This window comes from Bufo gargarizans, chromosome 4 (assembly GCF_014858855.1).
Source record: "Bufo gargarizans isolate SCDJY-AF-19 chromosome 4, ASM1485885v1, whole genome shotgun sequence".
Lineage (NCBI taxonomy): Eukaryota > Metazoa > Chordata > Amphibia > Anura > Bufonidae > Bufo > Bufo gargarizans.
In genome coordinates, this window is record NC_058083.1 from 36,576,266 (window position 1) to 36,594,034 (window position 17,769).

The window sequence follows — 17,769 nt, forward strand, 5'->3', positions numbered from 1 at the left end:
AGACCACCCGCTTTGCAGGAGCCTACCTGCTCATAAAGTAGTGGTGCAAGGGTTCACGGAAGCAGCGGCGGTAGCAGTCAGTCAGTGCATAGTGTTGGGGGTAAAATCACCTTAGCAGTGTGGCAGTTTTTTGTTAAGCCGCCAGAGGAGGTGAACATGGCCATATGTAGAATCTATGGGCAGAAGTTAAAGCGTGGCCAGGGTGCCAATGTTTGCACCATGGCCCTGCGTCAACCTATGCAGCATCAGCATGGGAGAACCGTGGCTCCGATATGGTGGTCCAGCCTGCCGCGGCAGTCGATGCATCACCCACTGGCAAGCACATGGTTTCAGGCAGCAAATGCTCCACCACTTCAGCTGAAGGGAGCTGTCTGTCCTTCACAACATCTGCTGGGCGTAATGCTTCTGCTCCTCCTCCTACTCCTCGTCAGTCATTCCGTCAGCAATTGATCACCGCATCGATTACCAAGAGACAACAGTATGCATGCACTCATCCAACTGCTCAGAAGCTTAATGTGCTCTTGGCCAAGTTACTGGTGCTGCAGACCTTCCCTTTCCAAGTAGTGGACTTTGCACCTTTCAGATAACTGATGGCTTGTGCCGAGCCAAGGTGGAGAGTCCCTAACCGTCATTTCTTTGGCAAAAAGGCAGTACCAGCCCTGCACACACATGTAGAACAGAAGGTGGGCCTGTCCTTGAGCCTGTCGGTGTCTGCAAAAGTTCACGGCAGCGCCAATGTGTGGAGCTGTAACTATGGTCAGGGACAATACATGTCCTTTACAGCCCGCTGGGTGAATGTGGTTCCTGCACAGCCACACCACCAACTTGGCCAGCCTCCACTGCAGGGAAAATTCACAGTGCCCCTCCAGCATAGCACTTGTGCAGAGCACGGCGGTGTCATGCTGTTCTGCACCTCATTTGCCTGGGTGAGTCACACAGGGGATGAACTGCTCCGTGTCCTTCATCAAAAAATTGAGTCATGGCATTCTCCGCGACAACTCAAAATCAGAAACCTGGTGACCAACAACGGGAAGAACATGGTGTCGGCGCTGCGTCAAGGAGGGCGGAGCCATGCGCCCTGCATGGCACACATGTTTAATCTGGTTGTCAAGTGGTTCCTGAAGTATTCCACCCATCTGCAAGACATCCTAAAAATGTCCATGAAACTTTTCATGCACAGCAAAGCACACCCTCTTTGAGCTGCAGCGGCAGAATGGCATCCCCCTACATAGGCTGATATGCGACGTTTCCACCCATTAGAATTCCAACCTCCATATGTTGGACCAACTGTACGAACAGAGAAAGTCCTGATGATCCAAGCCCACAGGAGTACTCCCCTGTGTAACTTTGATGTCAGCCTGTGGCAACTCATGCGTGACACCTGCCGTTTGCTCAGACCCTTTGAGGAGGCCACGTTATTTGTCCGTCACTAGGACTACGGGATGAACAACATCATTCCACTGCTCCCATGTCCTGGAACAGATGCTGGAAAATCTGGCTGGTCAGGGGACTGGAAACCAATGATGAGGGGCAGGGGCAATATTCGAATTTGCGATATTTCACGAATATTTGGGTGAATATTCGTCATATATTCGCAAATTCGAGAATTTGAAATCTCTAGTCATAATTTTTTTATTTTAAAAATAGGCAATCGGAAATTTAGCGATACGAAAATTTGCAATCAACACTACTCCTAAATAGAGTTGAGCGAACCCGAACTGTAAAGTTCGAGTTTGTGTTCTGTGTTCGGCAATTTTTATGGCGCTTTTTGAAAGGCTGCAAAGCAGCCAATCAACAAGCGTTTAACTGTGTGCCCCTACTATTGGCATGGCTGTGATTGGCCAACTGCAGCATGTGACCCAGCCTCTATTTAAGGCTGAGTCACGTAGCACTGCATGTCACTCCCTTAGTGTAGGGAGAGGATGCTGCTTCTGTCAGGGACAGATCAGGGAAAAATACTAAGAAGAACTGCCTTATAACACAGCGATCTCAATCCAATGTGTTTTGTGGGTGCAGTGCACAGTTTTTTTAAGCCTGCACTGAGCCAACTTCTGTTAAAAATGCTTTTTTTTTTTTTTCTTACTTCAGTTTGTCACTATGAATACCTAATCGGCAGCCATTTTATGCAGACATGCTGGTGCAGCACTATCTATCTGCATGTCTGCTAGTCCAGAAATACAGCTTTTTTGCTGACTGTGCTTAAAAAAATGTTTTTTTCATATACTGGTCATCTTTGATTACATGTGCATAAGTGACAGTCACATTTAGGCCACAAATACGGCCATTCGTTTACTGCGGTTTAAATAAACCGTGTGTTCATATACTGATCATTTTAGATTGAACGTACATCGAATACAGTCACATTTAGGCCACAAATACTGCTGTCATATAGAGTTTAAAAAAAAAATTGGAGTGCAATACCCTACATCAGGGATTATATAGTAACATAGTAACATAGTACATAAGGCCGAAAAAAGACATTTGTCCATCCAGTTCGGCCTGTTATCCTGCAAGTTGATCCAGAGAAAGGCAAAAAAAAACAGAGGTAGAAGCCAATTTTCCTCACTTTAGGGGAATAAAAATTCCTTCCCGACTCCAATCAGGCAATCAGAATAACTACCTGGATCAACGGTCTCTCTAGTAGCTATAGCCTGTAATATTATTACACTCCAGAAATACATCCAGGCCCCTCTTGAATTCCTTTATTGTACTCACCATCACCACCTCCTCAGGCAGAGAGCTCCATAGTCTCACTGCTCTTACTTTAAAGAATCCTCTTCTATGTTTGTGTACAAACCTTCTTTCCTCCAGACGCAGAGGATGTCCCCTCGTCACAGTCACAGTCCTGGGGATAAATAGCTGATGGGATAGATCTCTGTACTGTCCCGTGATATATTTATACATATTAATTAGATCTCCTCTCAGTCGTCTTTTTTCTAAAGTGAATAACCCTAATTTTGATAATCTTTCAGGGTACTGTAGTTGCCCCATTCCAGTTATTATATTGGCGGGTAATTATTTTTAACATACTTAACCAATTTTTACTTTGCTTTGTGAACGCTAACTATGAGGCAAACATCTAATAAGGGAAGTGGTCATGGTCGCGGTGGTGGTGTTGGTTGAACCTCTGGTGCAGGGAGAGGACGTAGCCGTTCTGCCACAGCCACACGTCCTACTGAACCTACTACCTCAGTTCCCAGTAGCCGCCAGAATCTACAGCGATATTTGGTCGGGCCTAATGCCGTTCTAAGGATGGTAAGGCCTGAGCAAGTACAGGCGCTAGTCAATTGGGTGGCCGACAGAGGATCCAGCACGTTCACATTATCTTCCACCCAGTCTTCTGCAGAAAGCGCACAGGTGGCGCCTAAAAACCCATGCCCATCAGTCTGTCACATCACCCCCGTGCATATCGGGGGACCTGTCTGAGCCTCAAGTCATGCAGCAGTCTTTTATGCTGTTTAAAGACTCTGCTGGCAGGGTTTCCCTAGGGCATCCACCTAGCCCTTCCCCAGGGGTGGAAGACATAGAATGCACTGACGCACAACCACTTATGTTTCCTGATGAGGACATGGGAATACCACCTCAGCACGTCTCTGATGATGATGAAACACAGGTGCCAACTGCTGCGTCTTTCTGCAGTGTGCAGACCAAAAAAGGAGTCAGGGAGGAAGAATGGATGGAAGACGATGCAGGGGACGGTGAGTTCCTAGACCCCACATGGAATAAAGGTCGTGCCACTGACTTTCATAGTTCGGAGAAAGAGGCAGTGGTGAGACCGAGCCAACAGCGTAGCAAAAGCAGGAGCAGGGTGCAAAAGCAGAGCAGCCGTCGCCAAAACAGTTTGCCTGCTACTGGCTACCGTCAACAGGGACCGAGCACACCAAAGGCAGCTTCAAGGAGTTCCCTCACATGGCACTTCTTCACATAATGTGCTGATGACAAGACGCAAGTGGTTTGCACGCTGTGCCATCAGAGCTTGAAGCAAGGCATTAACGTTCTGAACCTTAGCACAACCTGCATGACCAGGCATCTACATGCGAGACAAGTGCTGCAGTGTAGTAAGCACCTTCAAAACCAAGAAAGGGCTCAGGCCCCTCCTGCTCCCTCTTCTGCTGCTGCTGCCTCGGCCTCTTCCTCCGCCTCTGGAGGAACGTTGACACCTGCCGCCCAGCAAACAGAGGATGTGCCACCAACAACACCACCTCCGTCACCAAGCATCTCCACCATGTCACATGGAAGCGTTCTGCTCTCCATCTCACAAACCTTTGAGAGAAAGTGTAAATTCCCACCTAGCCACCCTCGATCCCTTGCCCAGAATGCCAGCATTTCTAAACTGCTGGCCTTTGAAATGCTATCATTCAGGCTGGCAGAGAAGGAAAGCTTCAAACAGCTCATGTCGCTTGCTGTCCCACAGTACGTTGTTCCCAGCCGCCACTACTTGTCCAGGAGAGCCGTGCCCTGCCTGCACAACCAAGTATTGGATAAAATCAAGTGTGCACTGTGCAACGCCATCTGTGACAAGGTCCACCTAACCACAGATACGTGGACGAGAAAGCACGGCCAGGGACGCTATATCTGCCTAACTGCACACTGGGTAAATGTAGTGGCGGCTGGGTCCTAGGCGGAGAGCTGTTTGGCGCATGTCCTTCCGCCGCCAAGAATCGAAGGGCATCATTCTTTGCCTCCTGTTGCCTCCTCTTCCTACTCGGCTTCTTCCTCCTCTTCTACCACCTCCTCATCCGGTCAGCGACAGACCTTCACCACCAACTTCAGCACAGCCAGGGGTAAACGTCAGCATGCCATTCTGAAACTGATGTGTTTGGGGGACAGGCTCCACACCGCGCAGGAGTTGTGGCGGGTATAGAACAACAGACCGACAAGTGGTTGCTGCCAGTGAGCCTCAAGCCCGGCCTGGTGGTGTGCGATAATGGGCGAAATCTCATTGCAGCTCTGGGACTAGCCGGTTTGACGCACATCCCTTAACCTGGCGCATGTGCTGAATTTGGTGGTGCAGAAATTCATTCACAACTACCCCGACATGTCTGAGCTGCTGCATAAAGTGCAGGCCGTCTGTGCGCGCTTCCGGCATTCACATCCTGCCGCCGCTCGGCAGTCTGCTCTACAGCATAACTACGGCCTTCCCGCTCACCGCCTAATATGCAACGTGCCCACCATGTGGAACTCCACTTTGCACATGCTGGAGAGACTGTGCAAGCAGCAGCAGGCCATAGTGGAGTTTCAGCTGCAGCACGCACGGGTGAGTCGCACTGCGGAACAGCACCACTTCACCACCAATGACTGGGCCTCCATGTGAGACCTTTGGACCCTGTTGCGCTGTTTCGAGTACTCCACCAACATGGCCAGTGGCGATGACACCGTTATCAGCGTTACAATACCACTTCTATGTCTCCTTGAGAAAACACTTAGGGCAATGATGGAAGAGGATGTGGCCCAGGACGAGGAGGAGGAGGAAGAGGGGTCATCTCTAACACTTTCAGGCCAGTCTTTTAGGAGTGGCTCAGAAAGAGGATTTTTTCAACAGCAGAGGCCAGGTACAAATTTGTCCAGCCAGGGCCCAGTACTGGAGGAGGAGGAGGAGGAGGAGGATGAGGAGGATGGGGATGAAGCATGTTCACAGCGGGGTGGTATCCAACGCAGCTCGGGCCCATCACTGGTGCGTGGCTAGGGGGATACAGAAGACGCAGATGATACGCCTCCAACAGAGGACAGCTTGTCCTTACCTCTGGGCAGCCTGGCACACATGAGCGACTACATGCTGCAGTGCCTGCACAACGACTGCAGAGTTCCCCACATTTTAACGTGTGCTGACTACTGGGTGGCCACCCTGCTGGATCCCCGTTACAAAGACAATGTGCCGTCCTTAATTCCCTCACTGGAGCGTGATCGGAAGATGCGCGAGTACAAGCGCACGCTGGTAGACTCGCTCCTGAGAGCATTCCTGACTGATGCCGGGAGACAAGTGGAAGCACAAGGCGAAGGCAGGGGAGAAGGAAGAGGTCGCCAACGCAGCTGTGTCAGCGCCAGCACCTCAGAAGGCAGGGTTAGCATGGCCGACATGTGGAAAAGCTTTGTCACCTCGCCGCAACAACCGGCCCCAACTGATGATATGGAGCGTGTTAGCAGGAGGCAGCATTTGAACAACATGGTGGAACAGTACCTGCGCACACGCCTACACGTACTGACTGATGGTTCTGCCCCATTCAACTTCTGGGTCTCCAAATTGTCCACATGGCCAGAGCTTGCCCTATATGCCTTGGAGGTGCTGGCCTGCCCTGCAGCCAATGTACTCTCTGAACGTGTATTTAGCACGGCAGGAGGCATCATTACAGACAGACGCAGCCGCCTGTCCACAGCCAACGTGGACAAGCTCACGTTCATTAAAATGAACCAGGCTTGGATCCCACAAGACTTGTCTGTACCTTGTGCAGAATAGACATTTATACCACCATCAAACATACATTCTTGTAATCAAGTCAAGTGCAATGATTCTTTGTTTTATTTCTTTTTTATTTGTCCCAATATTTTGGGGGCTACCTACCCCAATAAAAAATAAGAAAAAAACATTGTTGGCTACCTGTTCCTCCTCCATTGCTGCCTCCACCTACAACACCACATTCACCGCCTCCTCAGCCTCCGACTCCATATCCACCTCCTTCTCTGAGTTGCAGGTTAATAATTTGCAATTTTTAGTTATTTCATTTTAAGTTATCTCCCTATCCACATTTGTTTGCAGAGCAGTTGCCATGCTCTTAAGCACATTTTACTACCCTTTTACATCCATCTAGGACTATTTTAGAGCCATTTTAATGCAAAAAAAAAGGCAATTTTAGTGCCCTAAATTGAAAAAAAATCTTATTTTCAATTGTCAGGTTATATTTTACCATTTTTGGCGTATACAAACCCCTGCTGTGCCTGGGTGACAGGGGCCTAAATCTCTCAAAATCCTCTGTTCTATTGCTGGGTGACATGAACCCCCTTTTGCTGTGAATGAACCCCTGCTGTGCCTGGGTGACATGGGCCTAAATCTCTCAAAATCCTCTGTTCTATTGCTGGGTGACATGAAGCCCCTTTTGCCGTGAATGAACCCCTGCTATACCTGGGTGTCATGGGCCTCGTTCTCTCAAAATCCTCTGTTCTATTGCTGGGTGACATGAACCCCCTTTTGCCGTGAATGAACCCCTGCTGTGCCTGGGTGACATGGGCCTAAATCTCTCAAAATCCTCTGTTCTATTGTTGGGTGACATGAACCCCATTTGGCCGTGAATGAACCCCTGCTGTGCCTGGGTGACAGGGGCTAAATCTCTCAAAATCCTCTGTTCTATTGCTGGGTGACATGAACCCTCTTTTGCCGTGAATGAACCCCTGCTCTGCATTGCTGACAGGGAACAAAATTTAGTGAAAACATCTGTTACTGATCGGAAGATGCGCACGCTGCTGATGGCATTCCCACCTGACAGCGGGGGCACAGTGGAAGCACAAGGCGAAGGCAGAGGTGGAGGAAGAGGTTGCCAATGCAGCTGGGGCACCGCCAGCACCTGAGAAGGCAGGGTTAGCATGGACAAAATGTGGAAAAGCTTTGTCAGCCTTGGAGGTGCTGACCTGCCCTGCAGCCAGTGTATAGTGTGAACGTGTGTTTAGTACGGAAGAGAGCATTATCACAGGCCGCAGCCAATGTGGACAAGATTACGTTTATTAAAATGAACCAGGCACGGATCCCACAGGAATTGTCCATACCTTGTGCAGAATAGACATTTATACCAGCCTCAACCATCCATTCTTGTACTCAATTGCACTTATTCTTTGTTTTATTTTGTTATATGTCCCAATATTTTGGGGGATACCCCAATTTAAAAATAACACAAATCAGTGTTGGCTACCTATTCCTCCTTCACCGCCGCTTCCACCTACACCGCAACGTCAACCTATACCGCCACATCCACCCATCCACCGCTTCCTCAACCTCCTACTCCTAGATCCAGATTGTTATTTTTAACTGTTCTGTATTTTATGTTTAAGTCATTTGCCTATCCAGGACTATTTCCAGAACTATTTTAGAGCCATTTTAGTGCCCAAAAGTTCGGGTCCCATTGACTTCAATGGGGTTCGGGGTCAAGTTCGGATCCCGAACCCGAACTTTTTTTTCAAGTTCGGCCGAACCTGCCGAACCTGAACATCCAGGTGTCCGCTCAACTCTACTCCTAAAGTCAAAGCTATTTCAGCCTTCTCATTGGCCCACATGCAAGAAGCAGTGAGAGATCATGGGTACTGATAAAAAAAATCTAGAATATTCACAATTACAAATATATAGCACTATATTCTAGATATTCGCGAATTCTCAAAGTGCCAATATTCGCTATAAAAATTTGCGATTAGAATATTTGCGAGCAACACTACTGGAGACTTGGCGCCTTGATCTCATGGCCACATGAGCCCTGTGGGGGCAGAACTGCAGGAGGAGGTGGAGGAGGAAATTGGAGCACAAACAATGTGTAGCGAAATGGATGGTTTTTCTACACAGGTGACAGGAGAGGAGGAGCAGCCAGAGGAGCAACAGGGCGATGAGCAAGAAGAGGCAGAGGACCCAGACACACCGTGGCAGTATGCAGTGAAGATGGAGGCAGGGAGTCCCTCCTAGTCACTTGCACAAATGGCCCGATGCATACTCGCTTGCGTAGTGACAACTGTATTGTCACCATTCTGCAGAGGGGTGACTTCTGGCTCTCCACCTTGTTGGACCCTTGTTACTGGTCCAAAATGGGGGCCAATTTTAGACCCGCTGAGAGGGAGGACAAACTGACCTACTATAGAGACATCCTATTTAGTGAGTTGCCATTGTCCATCCTCTTGCAGATTTGACTGGGGGGCCCTCTGCGCTCACGTTCCTCTGCTGTGGCATGGTGGGGGGTAGAAGCAGTTCCAGCTCCATCAGCAGCAACTTGAGTCTAGAGTCACTGATGAACAGCTTTTTTCACCCGCCTAGTGAAGAAACTACTCATCAGCAGCTAGACCTGGTGCAGGACCTGAACTAACAGGTGGTGGCATACTTGAACAGTGCCCTGCCACCCCATATTGAAGATCCGCTGGACAACTGGGCAGCCAAACTAAATTTGTGGCCACAACTGGCAGAGTTTGCCCTGGAACTGCTGTCCTGCCCAGCTAGTAGTGTCGCATCAGAGCGGGTGTTTAGTGCGTCGGGGGCCATAGTTACCCCAAGAAGAACTCGCCTGTCCACATAAAATGTGGAGAGACTGACCTTTGTCAAGATAAATCAGCCGTGGATCAGCCAGGATTTCCACCCACCAATGCCTGATGCATCAGACTATATCATCCATGGTGCCACACCAACACTTTGATGAAAGAGACTGGTTTCTTCTGGCTAACTGCCTCAGCTACTATTCTGTTGCTCTCACCTGCCTGATGCCACACATCTGATGCCAAGTGCTCCTTCTTTCACCCACCATCTTCTGCCAACTGACAAATAAAGTGGCCTGCTCAAAAGGCCTAAGCAAATGGCACTTGTCACTGGCTACGTGGAAGTTACATCGGGGAGTAGACCTGTCCATCTGCAGCAATTAAGAAATTGTTGACCACCATCCTCTGCTCATTCAGGAGGTCTAACATACGGAGCATGGAATTCCAATGGGTGAAAAGTTGCATATGAGACAATGTTGGGGAAGAGCATTTTGCCTTTGCAGCTCAAGGAGGGCATGTTTTGCATGGTGGCTAAAGTGCATGCACAGTTTCCTGTACATTTTTGAGAGCTCTTGCAGTTCAGTGGAACACTTGAGGAACCAAGTGACAATGAGATTGAAGAAGTGCACCATGCAGGGTGCATGGATCAGCCCTCACTCTCGCAGTGCAGACAAAATGTTCTTCCAGTTATCAGTAACCATGGTTACTATCTCCAGTTGGCGAGTAGACAGTCAGTGTTTTGATTTCTTTATTGATGACGTGGAGCAGTTCCTCCCCATTCACAAGGCTGACTATGTGCTGAACCGTGTTACAATGCCTAGCTTTGCATAGATGATATGCTGGAGGACCACTGTGAACTGTGCCTAGAGGGGAGGGTGAGGACAAGGTGGATGATGAGAAGGCAAAGTTGGACATTGGCGTAGAAATCCCAACATTACAACACGAAGGTGGCATTGCCATTGCCTGGTGTGCCCGAGCCAGAGCCACATTTAACCAGTGGGCTGTGAACAACATATATTGTCCTTGACCATAGTTGCAACTCCATATGTCAGCACTGGCATGAACTCTACCAAACACTGAGAGGCCTTGTTGTCTTTTTGAAATCGCCTTGGTGATCGATTGCTGTTGAAATAAGTGATGAGGAAAGGAAGAATCAGGAGCCATAAACAACATTGTAGTTGATGGGAAGGATTGACATCTTCCTTCTGCTGATGTTGTCGAGCCCTGACTGCTGGAGAGTGGGTGCAGGCTGATGGGAGATGCAGCTGTTGCTGCTTCAGGCTTTAAGACTAAATAAATGACATGGTTTTCCCACACCACTTCATGGTGATGCTCCATGTGTTGATGCAGGCCTGTCGTGCCAACATTAACACCCAGGCTGCGCCTCACCTTCTGCCCACACATCCTAAATACCACTACGCTAATGTCCCCCAGTAACTTTGTGAAAAATTCCCACACTGGCGAGTATGGTATTTTCTCTCTACCACTATGTGATGCCTGCCTGCCGCTGATTTTATGAAACTGTGCAGTGCTAGTGTGTAGAAATGGATGCAAATGAGCTCTTAACAAGCTCAGCCTCTACTTGAGGTGGGGGACAGAATTTTCCGTGATGCTTTAGAAAAAGCTGAGAAAATTAAGGATGATCCCAGGCTTAAGGGTATCCGGATTGTTGAGCCTTCGACGAGAAAAAACTCGTAGTGATTACCGTATTTTTTGCCCTATAAGACGCAACGGCCCATAAGACTCACCTAGGTTTTTGAGGAGAAAAATAAGAAAAAATTTTTTTTTAACTAAAAGGTGTGCTTTTGGTGGGTTTTGAACTAATGGTGGTCTGTGCGTGACACTACTATGGGGGATCTGTGGATAGCACTGTTATGGGGGGTGATCTGTGGATGGCACTGTTATGGGGGGTGATCTGTGGATGGCACTGTTATGGGAGGTGATCTGTGGATGGCACTGTTATGGGGGGTGATCTGTGGATGGCACTGTTATGGGGGTGATCTGTGTATGGCACTGTTATGGGGGGTGATCTGTGGATGGCACTGTTATGGGGGGTGATCTGTGGATGGCACTGTTATGGGGGGTGATCTGTGGATGGCACTGTTATGGGGGGTGATCTGTGGGTGGCACTGTTATGGGGGTGATCTGTGGGTGGCACTGTTATGGGGGGATCTGTGGGTGGCACTGTTATGGGGGATCTGTGAATGGCACTGTTATGGAGCGTGATCTGTGGATGGCACTGTTATGGGGGGGTGACATGTGGATGGCACTGTTATGGGGGGGTGACATGTGGATGGCACTGTTATGGGAGGGTGATCTGTGGATGGCACTGTTATGGGGGGGGGGTGATCTGTGGATGGCACTGTTATGGGGGGGTGACATGTGGATGGCACTGTTATGGGAGGGTGATCTGTGGATGGCACTGTTATGGGGGGGGTGATCTGTGGATGGCACTGTTATGGGGGGTGATCTGTGGATTGCACTGTTATGGAGGGGGATCTGTGGATGGCACTGTTATGGGGGGTGGATCTGAGGATTGCACTGCTATATATGTGTCACCCACAGATCCCCCACCCCATAACAGTGCCATCCACATATCCCCCACCCCATAATAGTGGCATTCACACATCACCCCCCATAACAGTGCCGTCCACATATGCCCTAATATACCTGTGGGATGGGCCGGTGGCATGCAAATGCAGCGGGGCCGGTGCGGCACTGTACTCCGGCCCCACCGCTCACTCACTTCCTTAATGCCTAAACATTTTATAATAGCTTTCAATGAAGTTCCGATCCCCAGCCCCATCTGTACTACTTACTAAATGTCCTGTAGCAGGCAGAGCAGGGCTGCCGGCCGGCCGTAACTCACTGGCGTCACGTGCCTGCGCCGCCTACTTTATTTTATGCGTAAATTTAAATGGTTTAGTACTGTTTTATCTGTGCCTTAAGCTTTTAATTTACCAGAAAATAATTAGATTTTAGAGAAAATAGTGTTGAATTTTAATTTAAAAGAAAAGAGCATAGAATAACTGAAAACCAGTAAAAAAAATAATAAAAGATCTAAGAGAAAAGGAGATGAAACATGTAAAAAAATATGAATGCCTCCTATCTTAATTCCCAGAAGGACCTTGCTTGGAGCTGTGTTCACCAGTGTTTTCCATGCCAGGCATTCCAGCACCGCAGAGGATACGTAAGGTCTGCCATCTGCCCAAGAGAAAGGTGCCAAGATGATGAATCGATTAAACATTTGCTATGGACATGCTACTTATCAAAAGAGTGTTGGAGAAGGGTGCTTCCGCTAATAAAGAAGATGGCAGACCTAAGAGACATTACAAATAATATGATTTTATACGGATCCCTGGAATGCCCAACAGCTCTTGAAAAAGCTGTGGCATGGAAGATGGTGAACTGTGTAAAAGAAGCTCTGTGGAAAGCGAGAAACATTTTAGCTTTTAAACATGAAATTTTATCAGTCGACGATGTTCTGGGTCTTTGTTTTAGTGAGATGTATATTTATTTTTTAATAGATAAAAAAGTTAACACCACCGCAGAGAGGAAATGGTTTTTAAGCGAATGGAATTCTGTTATACAATTCTATTCCTTTTACCATGTACTCTTAATTATTTATATTTCTCTTTTTTGTAATATTGTAAAACTTATTTTGTTATTCTTTTAATAAAAATGGCGTCCCTGCAAAGAGATAGTCAACTTAAAAAAAAAATATCTGTTCTTATCAGTCTGGTCGAGCTTGCTCCCGGGCTGTAAACTCCATCCATACAGGGCATACCTGAGGGCTTGCAGTGTGGCATGGAGGAGGGCAGTGAACCACACAGCATTCCTAGCGTGTACGGCTTGGGTTTAAAGGTACCCTTGCTAGGTGACGAAGGGTTCTGCTGGATCGAAGCTATGGGCTGAGTTGTTTGGAAGCCTGAGGTGCAGACGTGCCCCAGGAGCAGTGACCCTGGGGTGCCTGAACTCACTGGGGGTGGGATCCCACTGAGTGATGGCACATTTGATCGCACTTCACTTTCACACATTTTAGCATACTCACCTCTCTTTGCTTGGCTTTGGAATTTTTATGATTCTAGTTAAATGTCCGCGCCGTAATGGCACACATTCACTTATTTAATTTTTGTGTTCACTGTGTGCACTTTTACATGTTTGTCACTAGGATTTTCAGGGTTGCGGCGCCCTTACGGGTACCACCCCCTGAGGTCTAGGGGGTGTGTGTGGCCATATTGGTTCCTCACGCCCCTGCCAAACCCCGTGGGCTCTCCATCCGGGGAGAGTCCAGACCTTTGTTAAAACTCCTGGCTGACACCTTGGGTGGCAGCCTAGGCGAAAGCTGGGAGCATAGATGGGCATATCCTTGGCTTTGGCTGAGGGTTACCATTTTTCCCAGTCCTTTGCAGGAGCTTTGGCCCTGGAGGGATAGGAAATGGTTTGTGGGGGGCCCTTCTCTTATGGAGAGGACCTGCGATAGACCGTGACCTAGTGCACCTTTTTTGTGTGGCACACTGCACGATTTTGTTGCACGGGTGTAGAAAGCACACTTCGGGCTTCTAAGGAAAAAAACCTTGCCCCCTGATTATGACGTTGCTTCCTTTTCAGCTGGCTCCCACATGGGATTGGCTATATCATATTCTACAAATGTTTGGTCTCCCTCAACTGTCTCATGTGCTCGTCCCTGGCCCACCTGACTGTCATCATCGGCAGTTGAACACAGCAGATCTCTTCTCCAAGTATTTGCTGGCCTGTAACTGCTATCTGTCCTCACAAAGCTCATCCTTGCTGAAAAGTGGAGCAAAGCCGGCAGCATACCTTACTTGGCTAGCAGAATGGGCTTCAAAAGTAAGAGGCAGGTTCAAGTCATGTGAGGGCACTGTATACTATGTCTGTTGGCCATATTATACAGTAACTGTATTAGTAATGTAACAGTTTAACTAAAAATGTGCCGGCAGTTGAACAATAAATTAGACCACCCTTTAATATTGAGTCTGGGGCACAGTAAGTCTATGTGTAAAATAACTAAGCATGTGGCAGCAGTTCAATAAGATGCACAGCGATTACACTCAATTTGCACTGTCCCTACAGTCTCAAAAATCCTCTCCCTATCCAATATTCTTTTTTAACCCCTTAGTGACCAAGCCTGTTTGGGCCTTTATGACCAAGCGTTTTTCTTCCTTTTTTCATGGTCTCGTTCCAAGAGCTATAACTTTTTTATTTTTTCATCTATTTAGCTTTATGAGGGCTTGTTTTTTACAGGACAAGTTGTAGTTTTTAATGGCACCATTTTGGGGTACACATAACTTTCTTATTAACTTTTATTAAGTCTTTCTGGGAGGGAGATGGGGAAAAATAGCAATACTACGGCGTTCATTTTTCGGTACAAATAACATCTTTATTCTCTGGGTCAGTACGATTACAGTGATACAAAATACTTATAATTGTTTTTAAGTTTTACTACTTTTCTTTCCAATAAAACCCCTTTTATTAACCCCAAAAATTATTTTGCATTGCCACTTCACAAGACCCATAATTTTTATTTTATTTTTTCTATGGAGTTGTGTGAGGGCTTGATTTTTGAGGGACAACTTGTATTTTTCATTGGTATCATTCTGGAGTAAATGCCGCTTTTTGATCGCTTGTTATAACGTTTTTTTTCGGTGGAAACTAAGAATAAATTAGAAATTCTGTCTTTTTTTTTTTTTTTTTACGGCGTTCTCCATATGGGATAATTTATTTAATATTTATGTAGTCAGGGTTGTTACGGACGCGGCAATACCAAACATATGGGGGATATTTTCTTTTTGCAATTTTCTTTCATTGAAAAGCGTATTTTCAATGGAAAAAAAGCATATTTTTTTATTTTATGGAATTTTTTTATTTAATAAATGTGTAAATTTTTTCTATTTTTTTTAATACTTAAAAGTCCCACAAGGGGACTAAAATATACAGTATTTTGATTGCTTTGAATATGTAATGCATTATCTCTATAATGCATTACATTTCAATAGCAATGCTATTCAAAGATTGACCAGCAGGCTGCGCCAGAGATGCACAGCCTGCTGGAGATAACTGCAGACAGGCTCGGGGCCCTGATTGGAAGCAAGGTAAGCTTCCCAACACATCAGCACCCCGTGATCGCATTTTTGGGGTGCTGATGGGAGACAGAGGGAGTCCGCGGGAGTCCGCTCCCTCTGTCACCAACTTTACATGCAGTGGGCGCCATTGCACCCGGCATGTAAAGAAAAATTATGTAGTGAGTGGTCAAATTAAAACTTAACATTTAATTAATATATTTAGAAAATTGGTCCCAAGATATAACGATAAATAAACAAACATAAATCAGAAGCAGCGCGGCGGGTTGCCACACGGAAAAGCTGGTACCCTGTATCGAGTCAAACACTGAAGAAAGATGCTCGGCGGCACCAAAAATAACCGTTTGGTCCTACCACTCAGATGAAAGGCTTCTGGATCCACAATTTTCCGGCTGGTGTTGATGGATGTGCACACCGTTGCTCTGGAAATTGCGTGATGCAGTGTGGTCTGTAGTGCTGGCTGGCCCTAGTGATGCCCTAGAGCCCTACACTGGCCTATGTGACCGGATGGCGGTGAACCGCCACCAGTCACCTACAGGAACCTCACCCTGGTGGGGTTTGACTCGATACAGGGTACCAGCTTTTCCGTGTGGCAACCCGCCGCGCTGCTTCTGATTTATGTTTGTTTATTTATCGTTATATCTTGGGACCAATTTTCTAAATATATTAATTAAATGTTAAGTTTTAATTTGACCACTCAGTACATAATTTTTCTGTCTGACTCAGGTGGTCACCCTTAATTACCCTAATCTGTAATACCCGGCATGTAAAGGGTTAAACAGCCCAGATCGGCACTTCTGCCGGTCAGGGCTGTTAGAGCAGGGCCCCGGCTCTCATGTGAGTGCTGGGTCCGCGCTCCCCGTGCAGAGCTTAGACTGGGCCACAGTAAAAATGCGACGGCCCAGCCTAAGGCCCCTTACTGACCGCCGTAAAAAGGCGTATGGGTGGTCACTAAGGGGTTAAACTGTTTTCTGCAACGCTGTCCATGGCACATGTCACGTCTCTTCCTTATGTCAGCTCACAGTTAAATGGCAGAGACAGAGCGGGATGAGGCTTTTAATATGTCACAGGGGATGGCTATCTCTGGGTAGGATCGCTGCACTGCATTATGGGTCATATTGTGTGCCCAGGGCTTCTTACAGTCATTCTAGAAAAAAAAACAATTCATTACCACGAAGCGCGAGGAAATTTAAATTTGTGGCAAATCAAATTTCCTAAACTTTGGATCGAATTCCACTTCAGATGCTTCAATTTGCCCATCTAATTATTATCATTTTTTTCATTTCAGGTCGAAGAGCCTGTGCTGGAGAGACGCTTGCAAGAATGGAGCTTTTCATGTTTTTTACAAGCCTTCTGCAGAAATTCACCTTCTGCTTCCCCCCAGGGGTCAATGATGCGGACCTGTCACCAGTCGTTGGAATAACAAATGCACCACTGCCTCACATGATTTGCGCTGTGTCTCGTTGATTAAAAAAATATGCAGTGTATTGTGTTTCCCCCCCCCCTCCCCCGTGATTACCCTATTAATGTCTACAGAAAATAATCAATATCAGTATACAATGTTTAGTTAATCATTCACTTTATCTTACATACTTAATTGTAAATGGACTACCCTGGGATTAGCTTGTCATTTGGTGTAATTCATTGTTACATCGTTTAGATATGTCTTTTTTTCCATTGAGTTGCAATTAAAATGATGGAAATGGTTAATTCTAATGATGTTTTGTATTTACATGAAAAACTCAACTCTGGTGCATGTAGAACCTTGAAGCCCCTTGAACAAACAAACCATAAGGGTCTTTCTGCAGCCATGATTCTCAAAAACTTAAAAATTGTAGGAAGTCAGAATAGTCTGAAGCTGTTTTCTGTAGCTTACATGTCAGCTTTGCTGCATAGACTAAGACAAATGTGCAGAGTCATCTCATGATCCTTATAAGGTCTTTAAGTTAATGCTTATTTATTGTAAAGCCTAGATAAGGCAGAATCGTAACAGGAAAGGATCCCAATTAGCTCTTAACAAGTTCTGCCTCTAATGCCACCACATGTAAGGCAGCTATCCTATAAGTCAATGTTCAGCTCTTAAAATAAGTATTGAGACATGACTTGGATATTAAATAAGCCAGCACCTCATCTGCAGACAGCTATTTCGGGGTGATTGCACCTCATCAGTGCAGAGCAGAGAGTACTGGCTAAACTAGGTGAGAGGCCTGTGTCCGGGGGGAACTAACTCTCCTTAGGGAAAGAGCACCTTAACCAGTGTGAGGAGGCTTACAAGCCATTCGTGCTCCTCTGGAATTTTGGGAGAGAGGGGATCTGCACACAGCTTCCCTGTCAATCCTTGATCTTAATCATATTGGGGGGGAATTAAGCAAACAGAGGTCAAGAAGGGTTACCCTTACCAATTCCTATTGTTCCTAGAAAAAAAAATGGAAATGTTCAACTACAGTATGACATT

General features: G+C 46.8%; 1 protein-coding gene across 1 annotated transcript in view; it reads left to right on the forward strand.

Moving 5' to 3' along the window:
• The window catches only part of LOC122935955 (cytochrome P450 2K6-like), a 225,411-nt gene extending 208,381 nt beyond the window's left edge, over positions 1 to 17,030 (forward strand). The window contains exon 9 of the mRNA XM_044291920.1: positions 16,603 to 17,030. Within this exon, the coding sequence (XP_044147855.1) occupies positions 16,603 to 16,781 (179 nt within the window). The 3' untranslated portion in view covers positions 16,782 to 17,030. The remainder of the gene's footprint in view (positions 1 to 16,602) is intronic.
• The last annotated feature ends 739 nt before the right edge of the window (positions 17,031 to 17,769 follow it).